At 48.5% G+C, this 20535-nt stretch overlaps 1 protein-coding gene across 4 annotated transcripts in view; it reads left to right on the plus strand.

Moving 5' to 3' along the window:
* The first annotated feature begins 5350 nt into the window (after nt 1–5350).
* DRP2 (dystrophin related protein 2) overlaps nt 5351–20535 on the plus strand; it is a 30541-nt gene continuing 15356 nt past the window's right edge. For 3 of the 4 annotated variants that reach the window (XM_076347160.1, XM_076347162.1, XM_076347161.1), the window contains exons 1-4: nt 5351–5682; nt 14004–14157; nt 18605–18738; nt 19557–19713. In XM_076347160.1, coding sequence (XP_076203275.1) covers nt 14050–14157; nt 18605–18738; nt 19557–19713 — 399 coding nt within the window. In that variant the 5' untranslated portion in view covers nt 5351–5682; nt 14004–14049. The remainder of the gene's footprint in view (nt 5683–14003; nt 14158–18604; nt 18739–19556; nt 19714–20535) is intronic. The other variant, XM_076347163.1, reaches the window with a different exon arrangement.

The raw sequence follows: 20535 nt of genomic DNA on the forward strand, positions 1-20535 counted from the left end.
GCAACACATACTTTTGAAAGTGTCTCTGCCTAAATCATTTGGGCTCTTCCCTTAAAGAATTCAGTGATAAGCTTCTTGTGTATATTTTTATATGCAGCTGTATCCCCATGTGGTTTGACTCGCTCTTCTCCAGTATCTGTGCTGCCTGTAAGTCTTGAGTGTGATCTCTGCAGGAAGAGGCTGCTCTCTGCAGGTTTTCTCCCAACCCTCTTTCTAGAGTCTCTAGGCCTGTAACATTCCCATCATGGTTTGTTGTACACGGATCACTAAGCAGTTTCTTTTCTCTTAGGGCGCCTCTGTTCTATGTCGAAGTGAATCTTCGGCAGCTCCTGTGTGATTGCTTTCTTGCTGCTTTGTGTGCACAGCCCAGTAAATAAGGAGGGGGATGGAAAGCACATTGTAAATGTGTTGACAGCTTTTGAAGAACAAAATGGTCCCTGAAAACCTGCCTTCCCCTTCTCTCCTGCGTGTTTTTGCTTTATTTTCTGCCATTTTCTCCTTTCTCTTTTCTTTCTCCATCTCTCCCCCAAATTCTTTTATACTCTTTTAACAGCCACCCCTCATTCTTTTGGTGCTCGCTGCTCTGAAAAGATTTCCTCTCTCCCCTATAGTCCTTATTTCTCATTCGGGGTGAGTGTTTCAATCTCTATGCAGGAACAAAGGAAAAGGGGGATTCATTCTGTTTCTCAGTGCATGTCAGCTGTCTGCTTGTATCAGTTCTCTACCCATTCTTCCCTCTCACCCCAGGTACCGTGCTTTTAGAAAGTATCCCACTGGTTTTCTAAACGCTTTCAGGAGGGTAGAATCTGTGCTTGTAAGATTTTTGTGCTTATTGATGCTAGCAAAGGAGGTGCAGTTATTTATTTGACATCAGTTATTTAAACAAAAAAAGGAACAGGATGGTACAATATCTGGGCAACCATTCTTAGATTCTTCTCAAGCTGAATTTAGGGCCTCTAATTCTGTTTTTGTTCCCTCTTGTTGAAAAGAGGCTCTTTGTGCTCTACTCACAAGCATGCTTGCCTATCTAATGTACTGGAATTGATTGGCAGGTCTGTCCCTTTGTGCGAGATGTGTTCCTTCTGGCTTTCCCTTCGCAGGTAGGCACAGCAAAACCACCAAGATCAATGATGCTGCATCAAAACTGAATTACTGTCATTTTGGTATGGATGGCTGTGCGGGAACTCAGTCTCATCTGTTACTTCAGTTAGGAGGAGACCCAGATGAGGGAGCCCTGTGTCTCAGGAAAACAGGGATTCATAAGCTCTTGGGGAAAAACAGGATTTCTTCAAGCTATGAGGGACCTTGTCCCGGCTCACAAGCCTTTCACCAAACCCTTCTTCAGCAGCTGGAGGTGTATGGCTCTAGGGAAAGTGCTCTTTTTTTCTCTCTTCCTATATTCTCCTTTTAGCAAGGATGCGTTTTCATATATGTTCTCAGTCAATGTTTAGCTCTGTTCTTTGGTTTAGGTGTTTGGGGTTTGGAGGCTGTTAGGATATTGTTTCTGCATGTAGGAACTTCACAACCTCCAACTGCTTCTCCAGCACTAGTTTGGGAATTAAGCTCATCAGGCTCCACCAGCTGCTTCTTTGCTCGAAACACCGCATGGGTTCCTCATCAGAGGTTGCTTGACAAAATGCTGCAGCACTTTGTGCAAGGCAAAGATCAGTTGAATACAGGTGTATGAACATGCCCTAACCGACTGCCTTCCTTGCTGCTGCTGCGTTGTGCTCCCTGAAGCCTTTCTTCACTTTGCATTCTCTGTGTGTGTTCTTGGTAGTGCTCTATATGAGGGATTTTTGAGAATTTATTCCATGCTGGTAAACTGTAATCTTCCTTGCACAATCTACATTCTTGTAGTATACCTAGTTCCTAGGTAAAGCATCATTCTCTAAAATACTTTAATTGGGATAAATTGATAAATTTGAGCTTTACTCAGAAAGGGAAAGAAGCTAGCGAAGTTTCCAAAGGATGGCAACAACACTTCCTCTCTGTACAAGAGGGAAGATGATCCTCCTCTTTCAGGAGATGTGATATTTCAAAGGACGGAAGTTGCAGTGTTTGAAGAGGAGAGAGAGTGCGCATTTTGGGAAACCATTCTCTGCGACAAGGACTATTTTAGAAGAGGAAGTTAATGGGTGGGAGGTTATGGGAAGCAAAAAAGTAAGACTTCAACTGTATCAACTCCTGAAGTATTGTGTTGAAAATGCAAATGCTAGAATTTTAGTTAATGTTTTTATTGGTTGGTAATGCAAGATACTTAGTGTTATGGATGTTCCAGCTTACAAGTGATTTGGCCAAATTAATACTGACTTTGAATAAAGAGAAAGTAACAGAGACTTTAGGGTCAGGCCAGACGCAGCCCTTATGTCTAGCTTTTTAACATTTTCAAACTAAAAATACTGTTAGTATATCTCCATATAGCACAGTTCTCACCAGTCATTTTCAGTAAATGCATTTGTATTCAGGGTATTCTGCATTTTGTGACTTTGTATGTTTAGTCAGTGTGGCTGATTCTGATTTCACAAGCGTAAACTGGAACCTGTTTCAATGATTTAAATTGATTTAAACTCCAGTGTTTTAAAGGGAGTGATTCTGGTGCAAATTAGAATCTGATTTCAATTTCATGTTCATGCTTTGTAAAACCTGGCTTGATTTTTATCTACTGTATGTTTGTACACTGTATTTAGCTTTGTGCATATTGAGATGTCCCTGTTGGGTAGGTGGATATTCTTAGTTTTGCTAACAAGGTACATGTTTGCCATTTAGTAAAACATAAAATGTCTGAAATGTTTTGTGAGGGAAAGGCATACGGTAGGTACCACTGTGTCTTCTGGAAGCTGGGTTCTTGGAGTTCCTTGTGAAATTTTTTTGGGTTAAATTCTCTTTAGAACTCAAAGCATACCAAATTTAGCATCCCGTCTCATAAACCTTCCCATACACTTTAAAAAGTTGTAGTGCTTATGTGAAAGGCTGTGTTTATGACAAATCTGAGTTTGTCTCCCTGATTTCCTTTGAGTTCTGAATTGCTTAGCTTATATCCTTAAAATAGAAGGTATTGGGGGACTTAGGAAGCTGCTCCTGGCCATGGAAGCAACTCTTTCACCAGATTCTGGTTTGTCTCAGAATTTAAGCTAAACTGACACAAGAGATTTTTTTTCCTGCTGCATTTTGATGTCCCTAAACTATTAATAATTTAGGATGCATGTACTGCAAAGCACCTTGTTTTTGTGGTTCGTGCTGTTAACCTCTCTGCTGATATCTGTCTTGTGTGCACGTGTAACTTGGCTTGATACGTACTCACTTTGTTTATCCATGTCGTAATGTCCCTCATAGATACTGTTGGTGACAGATGCATGCTGCAGTTGGATTTGATCATGAGTGTCTGTAGAATGGTGTGTTTGGAGTTGCCTGGATAGCTCTTCCAGCACTCTGTTGTTTTTTTTCCTCTCACTCTCCTTACTTAACCCAGGACTTACTATTTGTGTGTGTGTATGTATGCACAAAAACAGCCCAGCAGAGACTCTGCTCATTTCTGTCTTCCTATCCATATCTTTATTTTTTTTGATCTAAATACAGCTTTTCAGAATGAGTTTTGTTGCATCAGTACAGCTGTTGTGGAAGCAGAAACTATTGAAGAAGCTTTTAAAAGCAGAAGGTGTGTGGAGTGAGTATGTATTCTTGGGTTGGTACTCAAAGTATTCAGTGTTGCTCCTTTTGGAACCAACTATAAGGAGGTTGCTATTTAAAAATCTCCTTTCAGTGTAGTTATATGAGGTTTCTGTGCATCTTGCCTCACTATGTGCTGATGGGCTCTGCTCCTGACTCCTGGTTCACCTACCTAGGATGAAAGGAGAGGTTCCTCGGGGTCAGCCACCCACCTGCTGGAGGTTCTAGCGGGTACCACTGTGAGGAGCACACTGGTTTCTTGAGGACTCTCTCAAATGTATTTTACTGAAGATCAACTATATTTTGACTGCCTTCTCCAGGTTTAAATTGGTGACCTAGAAAAGCTTATGATCTGTTCACATCCACCTTCCATCAATGGTGTGGGATTAGAAAGTTTTGTTCTTAGGGTCCCAAAACTGGCTGAAAGGTAGACTTGGCCTCCCCACCACGCTGGTCACAGCAGTGGGCAACTGAGGCAGGTTGGGCACTGCTGGTCTATGCGACAGCATTTCCTGACCAACGTTCCTCAATGCACAGCCCACAGGAAGCCCTGTGCCACTGCAACTTTGCCAGTTGTGTTTTCCATTGCTGCAAGAGAGGTGTCTTGGCCAGAAATGATTTTCAGAAATGTAGTGGAATTGTGAAGCTGTTGTTACATATCCATTCGCTGGGTCCAAATGAGCCAAGTGAACCTGCATTTTGAGGTACACACGACCTACTGTTTGGGAGGAATAAATGTATGAAAATGGGCAACCTTTATAAACAACAGTGATATTTCTGTAGAACGTGACTGTATGAGCAGAAATTAACACCTTTAGACTGCCAGCTCTGGGAAAAGAAGGGCTAAGGCTCAATAAAGGTTGTTCTGACAAGGACCAGGAAGACGGTGTTTCCAAAGTTTTAATTTTCCCAGGGAGAGGCCAAGACAGTCTAGTAGCTAAAGCATGGGGCTGGGATCAGATTTGAATCCTCTTTCTGACGATGTCATTTAGCTCTGTTTCTTTTTGTGTAATAGGGGAATTACGTCACTGGCATCTTGAGCAGTTTGAAATCCTTGGGTGGAATAATCTGAAGAACTGCAAACTACTTTTTATGTATGGACTGAAATCCCAACTCCAGGTCTGCTTGTATCCTCAGCCAAGTTAGCAGCTCAAAATCCTTCTGTTTCTTGTGAGCTGAGACAAGGTACCCTGACATTTAAAAAATCTTGGATCAGGATTTCTCCCCAGCTTGGAGAATTGGCTCTTCCTTTACTTTTTTTTCTATTCTAAGAAGAATAGGAAGCATATCTGAAATTAAGTGATTATCCTATTTTTTCTTCTTAACTTTAATTTTAAAATGGGCTGGTTTTAAGTTATTAAATCTTATGCCAGACACCTAAATTGCAGTTAAGAAAATAGGTGAATGTGTCTGGCATTTTCGAGCACATACATGGCCATATCTAACCGAAAATGAGAGCCGCCAGTCCTGAAAGGCAGTGGGGAGACATTGCCAAGCAGCGGGAAGCATGTCTGAGCCCAGCAGCCTGTGTCAGGTCTCTGGAGGTCAGACCACAGGGCCTTTTGTGCGTTTGTATTTTTCCCCCCCTCCCTTTTCTCTCTCCCTCTCCATGTGTATTTTGTCTCCTCCTCCTCCTCCTGTGGGTGGGTGTGTGTCTTTGCATCTCCAGTCTTCTCCCTCCCCTCCTCCGGATCGATCGCTGGCCGAGGAGACCTCCAAAGGGCCAGGCACTTTGTGGGATTGTCCTTGTTCCTCCTGCGTTTGCCGAGTCAAGGGTATCTCTTTGCAAGCTTGGAGAGATGCTGTTACTCCTGGTGATGTGATTGCATAGCAACACAGCAGCGCGGGGCGGTGGAGGAGGAGAGGCAGGGAGTGTGCAGACAGCAGCGCTCAGCCTCAGCATGCATCCCTGTCACAGGGACTCCTTTGCTGATTCACAGAGGCAGCCCCAGTCAGTGCTCCTGAAGCCCGGCGGCCGCTGCCCCTGCATCTCAGACCTGGTGGACTCGGAAGGTAGGCCATGACAAAATTTGTTTCCCGCTCAGATCCTGGCTGGGCTGGAAAAGGGGAAAATATCGACAGATGGTTAACCTCGGAAATACGCTCTTTGGGCGTGTGTGCATGTGTATATCCCTTCACAGTAACACTGTCCATGTATGTGTGGGTGAAGAAACTTGCAGAGAAGAAAAGAAGGGTGTTGGGGGGACACAGTGGGAGCAAGAGAGGTGGCCACGACTGTTTCCACAAGGGAGAGGCTGGGAACCAGTAAGTGATGCAGATTCCCAAGGCAAACAATAGTAGCCAGCATCCCAATTTCACCAGCTTTGATTCTTTGCACACTGAAGGCTTATTTACCCTGGCAGTGTTTTCGCCTGAGCTGAAGGACTGCTCTGGGCAGGGTGCGTGGTGGCCTTCTAGCATTCTCCTGGGAGGATTAGACAGCAGGGCAAGGCAGGGACCCAAATATTTCTTGAGTAGTAACCTGGGATCAGACTAGTCCTAGCTCTGCCCTTTTCATTCACCACCTTGCCCAGTCCAGCCTTGCTCCTTTATGTGTCCACCCTCCCCTCCCCCAGCTTCTCCCCAATTCCTTTCACTCATTCCTCCTCCTCCTCTCTCAAGGCCTTATATTGCCAGCGCTGACCTTCCCTTTGATGCGGGCAGCCCTGACCAGCTGCAGAACTGCCCGCAGGAGGCACGGGACCTTTCCTGCTCCCCAGAGCTCAGCACTCTGCCTTTCTCTCCATGCCAGACAGGGCAGCCTGGGCAGTGGTTCACCAAGATTTAGTGCCACTTTGCACAACAGATTACCGGTCCCCAGTCTGGCCTGTTCCCTTCAGTCTTCCCTCTGGCACAGCATCGCTGGTGGAATTGCCAGCACCGTATTCATGAGGTCTCAATGCTGAGATTGCCCATGTACAGTGACAGGGGTGCAGAGCAATTACTCCCACACTTTTAAAAGCCGTGTTGTCTGTGGGAGAAACCTATGTTTGTTTGGGTTTTGGTTTTTAGGGTTGAAAAAAAATCTCTAGTCAAATCTTTGTCAATCTGTGTTTTACCTGTGCCCTAATCCAAGGTCCTTCACACCTTCTCTCCTTCTGCTGCTCACCAATCTCTCTGGAGGCATGAGAGTTCTTGCTTGATTATTCTCTTTAATGGCCTTTATTGCCCGACCATAGTACCCTGCAGCAACACACTGTGTGAAGTCCCAGCTAAAAGGCTCAGTTGTGCTGAGAGGGTTTCCGTTTTTCTGGCAGCCGTGTGTAGTGTGTGTGCCTGCCGTGGCTCTGGTGCCATCTCGCATCCTCCCCTGCCAGTTCCCCATGCTGAAAGCTGCTTTCTCTCCTGCTGCGGGGATGGTCAGGCAGGGCTCTGGTGACAACAACTGTGTGATGGCACTCCAGAAAGGGACCAGGCTATAGATGTGCAATTTCAAACTATCTTGTTTTGCAACACCATGCCCAGGAACATCAGTGCCTGGAGTGCTGAGATGGGAAGGCATTGGAGTGGGTGCTGTGATGTGATGCTGTGTTCAGGTCCTCTTTGTTAATTGAAGAAATTAAGATGAGGACCAACTCTCTCTGGATTAATACCTGAGATAGATCAATCCTACTTGCTAAAATTGGCCAGGACTGTAACCGTGAATGGGGTTGCTCAGGTTGGAGTGACTCTTTTCAAAATGAAACAAGGTGAGATAGGGAAGGAATTAAATGAATGGGTTCAAACAAAAGCCCTGGGTTCTGGAAATGTATGGTGAATTTCTGATTATAATACTGTTTTGAGAAATATATTCAAGGCTTCCACTTTAGGCTGGATGCCTACAATAAAAGCATAAAAGAGGAATTGTAAGTCTCATGAAACAAGACATACTGACCAGAAAGAATTCAGTTTTCAAAAAACCCTCATTTTCACAGGTGTATAAAGATGAAACCGAGCTCTTCAGAATTGAGCCAAAATAGCTCCATCCCATTTTCCTTTGCTGTTTCCCGTAGCATAAGGATAAGGTCGCTCTGATACATGTCAAGAAAGGAAAGGAAATGTGACTTCATGTGACACACAGCCTGCTTATAAAATGCATGGCCTCAGAAGGCCAGAGAACCCCATGCTTTGACTGGGAGTTTATTATAAAGACAAGCTGGTTGGGGGCAAGGCGGAATATTCAGTACAGAGAAATAGATATTAGCTTGACACTGAGAATGAGAAACAGAGTCAAGGAAGCCAAAAGTTAGCACAGTGTTACCTTGGCTATCGCCGTGTGGTGGGTGTGCTCTTCCCACTATTGCTGATCAGTTATACAGTATGGCAAATGGGTGATGTGTTTTTCACAATGCAGCAAGACTCATTTCCTGCCTCTAACAGCAGGGAAGGGAAAGCTCAGGTTCTTAGATGAGAAAGACAAAGACAAGACTCAGGATTTTTAGTGGGTTTAAATAGGCTGGTTTCAGGGCTACAGGACACGACCTCTGAAGAACTGGGTTCAATTCTTATGGTTGGTGCAACCTTCTTTTGGTCATTAGGCAAGTTATTGCCACCCCGCTGTCCCTTTTGGGAGGTTGGAGGATGTTTGCTGCTTCCCCCACTCCTTTTGTCTGTCAGGTCTATCAGACAGCAACTTCTCTGTGTCTAGCACAGTGGGGCTGTGTGTTTACAGCTGGGTCCTCAAGGTGCTGGGGTAATTATTTGTAGTACTTGTCTAATTGAAGGAGAAGGAGAAGAAATGGGAAGAATTCCTAGGCAAAGTGAGTTTTGCAGAGAGCAGTTTAAAACCCAGCTGGAACTCTGAAACAGCATGTGAAAGAAATTTAGATTTCAATCTTCCCAAATAAATTCCCATAAGTTATTTTTAAGCAGGAAGAGGAGCAGTCAGTTCTACATGGCCATGTTGTGGGCATGCACCCACACTCACCTGGTTAGCTGGGGATATCATCGTCCCAGTTTCCTGGTGCAAGACTAACTGGTGAAATTTTTCAGCTTGAGTTTTTGTGTGCATGTGGGTATTCTTTTGCTTGGGAAAATGGAGAGCGAGTGAGCCAGCGGAAGAGATGCTGCTTCTATATTAGGACCTGTGGCACCTATTTATCCACTGAATTAAAATAACATTTTGGTTATGAGCTCAAAGTCTAAGTGGTCATTTAAAAATGCAGCTCATTAGATGCGAGCGTGCCCCACTTCACCCACCCTCAGTGAATAAGGCATCTTCTGTGCCACTTGTTCACTACCAGACACAGCAAAGGTTTTATGTTACTTCTTAAGGACAGCTGCTTAATTGAAGGACCCTTCATTCTAATTAATGAAGGGGACCTGCTACTTAGGTGGAAGTGCAGTGTGAAGCCCAGCTGCAGCTTCGGCATCTGGGTTTTTTAGCCCTTGGATGACAGGGTTGTAAATGCCCACTCATGTGGAAGATTGCTGGTGGTCCTTTTCCCCTTTCCTCGTACACAGGAGCAAGTGAGAACCAGGAGACTGTTGGGGTGAATTTTTAAGGAATGTGTTTGGGTATCTATTCCAGGTTTGTAAAGAGATGGCAACTAAAGGTCCATGCTCTAAGAGGGAGTTTTGTTGTTTGTATGCTTGGTCCCAGTGGGACAAAGACTTCTCTTCCTTCTCTCACCAAACCTTGACCTAGTGGGGTCTTGGGAAGTAGATCTGCTGGCCCTCGATCTCAGGCTTAAACTATTTACTTACACGTGCAGAAAACAATTTTTGCTGGAACAGGATGTGCTATTGAGCTGTTGAGGGAGTCCTGCTGTCTGCCAGCTTGGGAATGCTCCCTTTGTTAGCATCTACATGGGAGCTGAACTTTGAAATATCCACAAGCCTCCCACCTTTCCCCTTAAAGGACACTGAGCATGCTGAGCTAAAATGTTATTACTTCTCTTGTACAGTAAGTTAAACAACAACAAAGTCATTAACATTTCCAGCAGCAGGGAATGTGTTTGTATTTCCATTCCCCTCATGGGATAAAGGCTGAGCTGCCTTGCCTCAAAATGTTGCTATATTTTTTCCTTATAGGCCAAGATCTGAAGTGGAAAGTTTCAGCCCGGAAAAAACGTTTTGGAGGAAATTAGCAATTCAAAGCATAAGCCTTGTGATCGAGAGACCTCTTGACCTATATGCTGTATTTGCTGCTGTTATATGTGGTAGAGAGATGGAAATTCAACATCTGACATTGGACTCTAGCTTCAGCAGCAGGTCCCTAATCCTGGGGGTTACCTTTAGCGATGCAGGTCAGCTGCAGTGTGAATTCCCTTGATGTTTGGGAGAGTTTGGATCTGGGTTTGTACCAGGAGGATTTTAAATAAATGCAGCAAAATGGCAGAAATACACTGTGCTGTATGTGCACTGGTGGCAAGCTGTCATCTTACTGTTAGCTGGGATGGAGAAGAGATGCTGCAGGCCTGTGCACCTGAGTGCTGCCTCTCTGGCCCGCCAGTCTTGCTGCTGCAACAGGTCTGGAAGTAGGAAGAGTGCAGAGATCACTGAGCGGAGCAGTAAGTTGTGTGGTAGAGCTGAAGCAGAACTGGTTGAGCAAAGGCCATTCCAGCTGCCTTTGTCAGACTCCTGGAAAGCAGTGCGGTGAGCCAGGCTCTCCAGTGCTGAATTTGTAACAGGTACAGCTCATGTAGGAAGAGGAAAAAGGCAAATACTTTGTTTTGAATACATCCCAATGCCCAAGCATTCAACTGTTGAAATGTAACATCAAGATTTTTGGCTTTCTTATTTTTCAACTAGAGGATCATCATGGTCTCCAACTAGGCTAACAGTTGTGGTTTCGTTACTAAAGTGTTTGGAAGCTGTAACACAGCACTGTGAAACGTCTAATGCTTCATTTCTTAAGGTGTATTAAGAGCAGAGGCAAGTGTTGCATGCTTTTCACGTGGAAGGATGCAAAACAAAATCATGTAATGAGGTTGTACCTGATCCTTCTGAGGAAGGGTCTGATCACCTTTGGGCCTGGAGCGAGGACCTCCAGCAAAGACCAGGTGAGACACACCAGTGAGAAAGATCTCACTCCTTGTGCTCTCCACTGTATGGGTGCAGTGCCCCAGTGCCTGCTCTGTGGTGACTGTAAGACTGCTTCTTGCAATGTCCTCCTGTGGAAATTCTCACCTGCTTCTGCTCACATGGGCTTTGATGTTTTTCCGTCTTGCACAGAAATGTGCCTAGGGGATCAACCTCGCTTTAAATCTGGTGGGACTGCCTGACCACATTGCTCCCTGAGTCATCCAAAGGAGGATTTTTCAACTCCTTTTCAAGTAGAAGCTTGTAGTAGGCTGTGAGGATGGTAGTTTTGGTTGCCAACGCTTAAATCTTTTTTGATTGATGTTGTCCCTTGGCAGTAGCATGCTGGGTCTCCAGCACCAACCTAGAGCAGAGTACAGAGGGTGAACACTGGTGTGGGAGAGGCAAGGTGGATCACAGGTTCGGTTCTTGACAGGCATGGGCAGCAGGCAATAGATGTTTAGCCAGGAAGCATCCACAAAACAGCTACTCCACATGCTGCAGTGCCCAGACACAGTGCCATACTGAAGCACTAAAGTAAAACTGCAAGAGTCGGAGCTATTCTGTGTGCCATGGCAGAGGAGCAGAGCAGATCAAGAGCATTTCTCCTTGCCTGGTTCCTGTAATAGCAGGGAATTTGGCAAGGGATCATACATAGCTGTTGGTTTGCTTGCAGTCATGCCTCACCGTCTGGTTGTCTCTCTCTCCCACTGAATGTCCTCCTTTGTGGTGGCTGCCATGCAGCTGAGTTGTTTTCACATTTTCTTGGGTTCTCCACATCTGGGCTTTGTCTTTGCTATTGCAGAGTGGCAAAGAGCAGCTGAGCCATTGCCATCAAACCTGCAATAAGGTTTCTGTGTCAGCAAGGTATTGCAAAGGACATGCTTGAGGTAGTGGCCTTTGCTAGCACTTAGCTTTCCATCCAGCTCAGTCTTGTTCTTTGACTGCTGCCTTGGACAGGCTTTAGTTCCCCTGTGCCATGGCTCTGTGTCCTGATGGACCTTGTCATCACTGAAGGAGTTCAGGAGCCCGGCACTCAGGAGGTGAGGCAAAGGCTGTTATTATTTCCATAATGCTAGCAGAGAGCATGGAGACCCACCATGTCCTACACGTGGATACCTGTAGAACATGGTTTACCCATCTCTGTCTCCAGAACCGCACCTGCCCTGTACATGGAGACTCATTCTTCAGCAAAAAGCAGTAAGATCAGAGCTAGTGACCTTCCCAGTATTGCTCCCATTCTGCAGTGCTGGTGGGAGGAACAAGAGACCAGGCTGTGCTGGGAGGACTGGGAATGGAGGGCCCCTGTGTGTGGTGTTGGAGGGCTGGCTGAACTTGCCTCGCCAGCACACATCACTGCAATTACATTGCACTGTGCCACAGAAAAACTGGGGCCTCAGGATGGCAGCTGCAATGAGACATTGCAGAACCTCATCGGCAAAAGCCATGGATTTCCCAGTCATGCGGTAGAGCTCAATGACATTCCTCTGATGGAAGCTTTGAGGCAAAATAACTTTTCATGCCCCGAGAATGGTATCTCTGCTAGATTGAGCCTCATTTAGAGGTTCAGGGACAGCTCAGACCCCAAATAGCACAAGCATTGCAGGAATAGGACATGGTGTTACCTGCTATCAAAGACAGAAATCATCCACTGTACCCTTGGAGTTGCGTGAGGTGAATTTGCCCCACAAGTCTGGGGGGCTTTGAAGATCCTGGAATTTATAACTATTAATGTGTCCTGATAACCCTGCCTGCATGGGGAAAGGAGCAGGGCAAGCGTGCTGCGATGCACAGTCTGCGATGTTCATTTGTGCAAATGGGCAGGAGGGGTAGAGGACAGGACCTTGGATTATTGGCACGTTGGAGAGCTCAGCACAGGCTGTTCTGCTGAAGAGGGAGAGAATTATGGCTGTAGAAATTGCTAAGGTATTAAAAAAATCATAACAGGATAAGCTGTTCTCTTAATGCGTGTAATGGAGGGGGGAGAGGCAGTGAAAGCTCAGGCAGGGGAGTGGGAGATATGAAAGCGTGAGAGATGGGCAGTGTGTACCAGGGCCTGGGGGCTTTCTCCTCGCCTGGCTGTCCAGCGTGATTGCTGGCGGTGCAGGACGTGCTGCCTGCTCCTGCCCTACCAGGACCAAGCAGGAAGTTTCTCAGCTGGTCCACGTGAGCTGGGTGTGAAGGAGCCAACGACCTTTTTCCAGCAGCGTTGCTCCATCTGTACCTTGGAAGCAGCCCCCTCTCTGCTTGGACATGAGGTCTGGCTGCTGGAGCCAGGTGATAGTTTCCTTCTAAAAGTAAGAAAGCAATCACCAGGTTAGGCAGTGGGTTGGACAGAAGGCAGCACAGTCCCTCAACACTGCCTCTTGACCCATCACAGACAGTATTCAAGCATCACTCTTGATTTGCTCATCTGACCTCAGATGTGTGGAGTCTGGTCTGGGCAAAGCCCTGCATAGTGTTCACAGCTTTTGCATGTTAGGTCTCCATCCTGCTGTGGACATGTTGGTGCTCAGCTCCTTTCATGGCGCTGCCACTGACCAAATGTAGAGTTGTGGGACTGTGCTTCAGTTCTAGAAATTTTCCAGACTGAGGTAAATATTACCTTGCACTGTTTTCTTTGGACTTTATTTTCTCATGGCTTTCTGTAAAGCTGAGATGATGCTGGCAGTGGAATAAATCACTATTTTAGCTTATTCAGAGTCCAAACAAACAAAAAAAGCAGTGTTGTGACCAGAGGTTGCATTTCAGATCTGTAAAATAGACAAGGGGCCACTGCTAACTGGCTTTACGGGTCATACAGTTTTAAAAACGGAATAAAAAAGGGAATTTTATAACTCATAATGAGTAAAAACTCATAAAAAAGTAGCTGGTAGTGCGAGATGTTTGTATGGGGGACTGAGGGTCTAGGCAATTTTACTTCTGAACATAAAAGGAAAAAATAGTATGTTTGAAAATATTGTCTGTTATGGGGATATGTTTATTATGTTTAAACGTAAGTGGTCATGACAGTGAGATCCTCTCTCCCCTCTTCCTTTAAACCCTGGGCATCTCCTGTAGTTCAAGAAACCCAACCCTTTTTAAAAATGCAACATAATCTGTGCGACTCACTAGCACAGGATATCATTACAGCAAATTGTGTAACTAGATGCAAAAAAGAGTTGGACATTTAGATGAAAAAAGATTGCAACATTAGTACAAATGTATTAAAAAAAAAAAAGCATCCTTTTAGTCTTCAGCCTTCATGAAGGCAGCATACTAGGCAGCTGGGAAGGGTGTCAGTTCCATGAGGAGGTGCAAGCTGACCCAGGGACTCTCACGCTGCTTTTCAGGTGCTTGTGCTCAGAGTTGTCTCCATCCCCATGAACATCAGTTCTGATGCAGCCCCTGGTGATGCAGGAATGGCCCTATGTCCTCTCACGATGTCCTGAGTTGCACGTCACAGACCAGGCGCAGCACAGCAGCACTGCCCACCCACTGTCTCAGGTAAGAGCTGGTTCTGGGAGCCTTTCTCGTAGCAGCTTTTTGCAGTGGTTGCAAATGCCTGTGGAGCAAACCGGGACCTCTGTTCCTTGTGGCAGGGAAAGCTGTTAGCTCCAGCCCCACATCAGCTTGCACTTAATGAGAGCATTAGCTCTCCTCAAGCGTTTTGGCTGCAAAGTGGTTCCCAAAGTAGAGCAAGAGAGACAACCTGCAGAGCTGGATTTCAAGCTTCCTTCAAAATAAAGAGCAAGAGGCCACTGTTAACAGCTCTTGTGTATTTGGTTGGGTTTACTTTTTTCCTGGAAACTTGGAAGAAAGTCAGCTTTTGCTGAAAATGTAGGTTTCTAATCTTCCTGGTTGCAGAGGAGAGCTTGGAAATAAGCCCCTGGCAAATGCTGTAAGGCGGAGGAGGATTCTGACCTCTTTCTAGTCTAGTTATCTTGAGGAACAGAGAGTGGGTGCTCACACTGCCGATCTCCCTTCTCCTTCCCCCAAGGTCTCTGAGCCGGCAGGCCAGGCTCCTCACCGAAGCCGGGCAGAGAGATGAAGGTCTCTGGGATCCCTGGGTAAAGGGCAGGGCAGAGTGGAGGAGAACAGAAAGATGTGCTGGTGACTGTCTGCAAAGCTGCCTGTGCTCTGCACCGAGCTGTCACAAGCTGGTTTAGTACCTTGTCCTGGGTCACCCAGGACAGCAAGGCTGGGGACACACTGCCTTGTCTCTGCTAGAGCATGGTTTCCCCTTTGCTGCCTGTAGCTGTTGGCCCCAGGGTACCTCTCACCTGGCAAGAGACTGATGGACGGTGCCAAAGTTTTCCTTGGGCACTGGCAGTGTTGTTCCCAGGACAAATGAGATCCCTGGCTCTGCCTTTTCTTTTTTCATGTGCTTCAGACATGAAGAGCAAAGGCTGAGCCTGGGGCTCCTCCCTGCCATGGCTTGCCATCAGCCTGGACCCATCCTGCCCCACAGAGCGTCTGCAGGATGAAGGGCAGAGCTGTCTCTGGAGTGGCTCCAGCATGCAAGGATGAGGCTTGCAGCTGGGGCAGGCTCTTGGTAGCTGACTCAGGGCTTATTGACGCTGGGGTGGCTGTTACGTAGCTGCTACCAGGCCAGCGCATGGGTGGTTAATGAACAGCCCAGCAGATGAAGCAAGGAGGGGGAGGCATATAACAAGATGAGCAGGCAAATGCCCTTCTGAGCTGCCTGAGCAGTCCAAGCCTCTATGAGGGGGTCAGACCTCTGTGGGGTGAGCTGGGGCAGGATGCCTTGTGGGACCCACCACCACTGAGCTGCAAGATGGCACATGGGGAGGGTGCAAACATCCTCAGCTCAGGTCATATCCACCACAGGTTTCCCCCAGTCCCTGCCTGAGCCTGGCTTTCTGCTGTGTGGGCATCAGTGTGTTGGGTGCCACGCACCAGCTGGCTGCTGACTCCTACAACGTTAATGACAGCCTGCCTCATTCAAAGGGTCTGCCATGCCCTCCTCACAGGTGTAGGTGTTGCCACCTAGGAAACAGCCTTCCTCTCTTCTCCCAGTCTGGGAGATGGTCCTGCATCTGTCAGGCCTGGGAGGTGGTAGGGAAAGGAAGCTGGCTGTGCTGGTCCCAGAGGGAGAGACAGCAGCAGTCAGATGTGCAGACAGGGAAGGAGGGGAAGAGAGGGAGAGATACAGGGAGCTTTTCATTCCCTCCCTGTAGGTGGAGGAGAGCATGGAAACAATGCTGGGCGGCAGGACTGTGGGGGGCACAAGGAGCCGGCCCAGAGCCTTCTGGCAAAAACAAGCTATTTTCTCAGTCCAGGCGGGCAGGAACATCTGTGCTGGCACCCAGCACTGGGCTGAGACACACTGGGGGCAAGGAGGGCATCTTTGGCTTCTTGGGGGTTAGGTCACAAGGACCTGACTATTTACCTTCTGGGTAGCCAAAGCTTGCTGGGACCATTCCCTGGGTAAAAATCTTCCCTGGCAAACACCCCTGTCTACCCTGCACGTGCTCCAGCATCTGAGGGCAAGGTCTCTGCTGGTCACCCCATCCCAGCCCACCATCACCTTTGCCATGCTCTTGCAGAGATGGATCTTCCCCAGTGCCCAGAGCAATCCCTCTGTGCATGGCCAACTTCCCACAAGGGGCTTTCCCATGCTGGGGTGCCCTGCAGTGGGCAAATCTCTGCCCGCTTTGTGGACAGCCATGATGGCACCACCAGGGTTAAGGCAGGTTGGAGGCTGCTGGAATGCCACTGGACAAAGCTGGGATTGAGGCTGGCTGCGAGGCACTGCCGCCCCCCTCCAGATTCCTGGGGGGTCAGTGCTCAGGGCACCCCGCTCTGCTAAGCACACAGTGCTTGCCTGCTTCCCTGCCGGGTGCTGCCTGGCAGCACCCGGAGGGGTGGAGGCAATGCCTGTTCCTCCGGCGAAGCTGAGCAGCCCTGCGGCAGATCTGTGGCTAAGCACAGGTAGATGCACTTGCCAGAGCCTGCGTGAGTGTTCTGCGCCTGAAAATAAAGCTGTTCAAGGGTGGAGGGGGAATGCGGATCTAGGCTGCTGCTACTGGGGCTCTGGGGAAGGAATGCTTGGGGGATGCTCAGAGGGAAAGCACTGCTTTTTCCCTCTGCTCGCTTACAGGTGTTTTGTCCTAGGGGAGCAGATGTTCAACACCTGGCCCTTGCTTGGCCACTGTCACTGGCTCATCTACTGGGTATGGTCTGTGAGTCGCAGACTTGGTGGGCTTTTAACTTCTTCTTAAACAAGGCTGGGAGGACTGTGTTGTCTGCTGAGCTGTCCTTCAGTTGCACTTGCACCCAGGTAGAGCTGATCCCCCTCCTTTGGTATCCCCTGGGATAGAGGGGAGGGCTGGAGTGTTCCCTGGCAGTGCTGTGGGGCTTACCTACTTCAGTGTCATGAGGATGAGCACATGCAGGGTATTGATTTTTCTACGTGCAAGCAGCAGTTTTAGCTTGAGTGGTTTATTATTCATGGCCCCAAGATTCCTGTGAACTCTGTGGGTGACGGTTTTCTCTGTTTTCTTGATGCTCCTGGAGTGGCAGGATGGGGAGGCAGAGAACAGCCTGGTGTTAGATGTTTTTAGATGAAGCAAACTTAGCACCAGTCTTGGCAATCATTTGACTTCTCTCTGAGAACTGGCATGGAAGGGGTATTGTTTTAGCTGTATGGCCAAATTCCTCATCTGGTGGTTTCCTCCTGCCTGTTGTTTTCCTTGGCTTGGCTGGATCTGTCCCCTGGACACCTTCGGGAGCCATTGGACAGGACAAGTGACAAGTATCCGCACATTCCCCTTGGAAGAGCTGCTGCTTTCCCCCAGAGGCAGCTGCCCTTCTATGGCAAAGGGGTGCCTGTTGTATGTGCTGTTTAGAAAGTGCTAATGCAGTTAATTATGGTTGATTAATCACCTGGGGATAATTATGACAAATGAGCTCTAATATAAAAGTAGCATTAGATCGAAATGCTGCCATTTCCCAACAAAGCGCATCAACGTCTCACTTGTGGAAATGCAATGTGTCTGTGTGTTTTGCACAACAAACTATGTTTTTCGAAGAGGAAATCCCCTGTCAGTCCCTGAGTCCTATGTGAGATGCGTCCAGTCCTGCTGGTGTGTGTTGCTGTTACCAGCAAGTGCAACGATGTCTTCGCTGCCATCACGAGCAGGAGCATGATACAGTGCTAAAGGCTTAGGAGAGGATTCCTTCCCCCATCCACCAAGGATTTGTTGTCCAGGGATCAGCACCCGGTTTTCCAGGCTGAGTGGCGCGGTGCAAAGTGTGCTTCCTTCATGTGGCTGGGTTAGGATTTGCTGTCATCTGCTCCATGGCCTCTTGGAGCATCCTTCCCACCACTACTCATTCTGGAGAGGTGCAGATGAGAAGCAGCATCTGTGGAGGAGAAGCGGCATCTCAGATTTGCTGTGCAGGCAGTGAATATCCTTGTGCTTCTGTAGAGGAGCAGGTGGCAGCTCCCAGTACTGGGGATGGTGTAAAGGAGGTTGGCAGGTCCCCTTGGTCCCTAGGAACAACAGGACCCACGGTGCTCACCTCTTCTTGAAGCACAGCAGCCCTGTATGGCATGGAAAGAAATCGCCATTAACCCTGCAGGGACTGTGACACACAAGGGCCAGCTCTGATTTAATACCTAGCAGTGAGATAAGTTCATTGCTGGATGACTGAGGAGCACAGAGATCCTGCAGAACAGGAGATGTGCTGTAAGCCCTTCCTTCAACCTTTGCTCTTAGTGCTGCTGGAGCTGGCACTGCATCCTTCCTCCAGGCACAGCCATGAGCTTCCCTGGAGCTGCTAACAGACCCCTCTGGGAGCAGGGCAGCCCCCTTGTGAGTTGAAAAGCCAGGCAGGGTCAGGACAGAGGGCAGTAGGTGTCCCCAGGCAAGTGCTGTAAACACCAGGCAGTGTTCTCTGTATGCAGTGTGGTTCTGTTTCTGCCCAGGTTGAAGCCTCGCAGGATGGTGCAGGACCTTCGTGTGTAACCCCCTGGGCTCCAAGCGGTGCCACCAGGCCTCAGGCCCCTCTGGAGATGAATCTTTGCTGGAATGAAATCAAAAAGAAATCCCACAGCCTTCGGTAAGAGTCCCTGCCTGGGGCAAGCTCCGGGGCTGGCCTGGCCTTCCAGCCTTGCCTGCTGCATGTGCTTGTCAGGAGGTTTTTGAACTTGTTCGCTTGACCAGCCACATGAATTCACAGTGACCTTGGCTCCGTTTCCCCTCTTGGCCACAGACCTCTGAGACTTTCTCCCTAAGCTGAAAAGCATCCCCTCCATTTCCACCCATCCCGCTCTCCTCTCCCTCCCCTCCTTCACTCCTGTTTGCTTTCTGCTGCTTTGTCCTTCCTCTGCCACTGCTGTCTCTGCGGCTTGTCTCTTTTTGCCCCATAGCCTTGCCGCCACCTCCTCTGCGCTTGTCCCTTCGCTGGGAGCCCTCTCCACTGCACGGGGGAAACATGCCTTCCAGACTGTCAGAGGTTGCAGCTCCACAGCCAGCATGATGGAGAGCTTAACTGGGGCGTGTTAATTGTCTCCTGCCTTAATGCAAGGCTCCTGGAAGCTGTCCAGTCATGTAAATGCTGAGCCAAGTCCCCCGTGCTAGCCAGAGCACAGCCCCAACCCACAGGCAAATGCGGAGCAGCTCTGTCCTCTGCTCCGGGCTCCAGGGTGATGAATAGCCTCAGAGTTTCCGCTCCCCGATGCCTCTGTGCTTCACCCCACCTGGTGGTGCAGCATCTGTGCTGGCTGAGGGTCATGCACAGCCTGTGCTGAGGCATGCTGCCAGTCCTGTGGGTGCCCGGGGGTCACCACCCCAGCCGTGGTGCTGTGCCTCCCCTTCCTGTTCTGCTCTTCTCCTGTCCGTCTGACCACCGTCCTGCTGTGCTTGCTCTCCTGCCAGGGCTCGTCTGGAGGCCTTTTCCGACCACAGTGGGAAGCTGCAGGTGCCTCTCCAGGAGATCATAGACTGGCTCGGGCAGAAGGATGAGGAGCTCTCGGCACAGCTGCCCCTGCGAGGCGATGTCCTCCTGGTGCAGCAAGAAAAGGAGACGCATGCGGTATGTTCCCTCGCACCTCCCCCGCTGCCGTTCACTGCTAAGATGAGCTGCAGGTGGGCAGCCTTGCCTGGGACCCCTGCCTTGTATCACTGCCCATGCCCACAGCCTATGAGTGCACCAGTCCTTGCCCGTCTCCATCTGTGCTTTCCGTGGAAAGGCAGAGCCCCAGTCCCATAGCAAATACCCATGGCACATGACAGGCAGAGCCCATCTGGTTTTAGACAATAAATCTGCATTACAGCCTCAAGTCATCTGCAGGTGCTGCAGCTGGTAGTGGGCCCCATCACTTCTCTCCTAGTATCCTCCTTATGTCCTAACTCTGCAACAGAGGGAATTGCCTCTCACTGGCCTCTGCTTTTGGGTTCCTGGGGCCTGAGGAGGTCGGTTGGTCTGAAGGCAACCCAGTAGTCAGGACATGAGTGATTCTTGCAGTAGCACATTATCATCATATCTGAAACTGGGGTAAACCCAGACAGACCAGTTTCCTGCTTCCCTGATCAGAGCATTTCCTTCTCACTGCCAGTGGCTGTTGGGCTTTAGTTGTTTTTACCTTGAAAACAAAACTAAACTGTTGCTTACTGTTGCTATCCCTCATCCTTGCTGGAGCTAGCCACTTCCCCAGCACACAAATAGCCAATCCAACAGACAGCACCAGTGGGGGGCTGCAGTTGGAGGGGAGGAGAGGACATCCTAAACCAGCCTGCCTCCGAAGTCTGCCCTGGTGGATATGCTGCTTTGGGGCATCCTGCTGGTTCCCCTCCTTGTTCCTCCAGCAGCTGGACCTGTTGCTGAACAGCTGCTGGAAGGACTGTTTGCATGACC

The sequence above is a fragment of the Aptenodytes patagonicus genome, chromosome 9 (genome assembly GCF_965638725.1).
Source record: "Aptenodytes patagonicus chromosome 9, bAptPat1.pri.cur, whole genome shotgun sequence".
Classification (NCBI taxonomy): domain Eukaryota; kingdom Metazoa; phylum Chordata; class Aves; order Sphenisciformes; family Spheniscidae; genus Aptenodytes; species Aptenodytes patagonicus.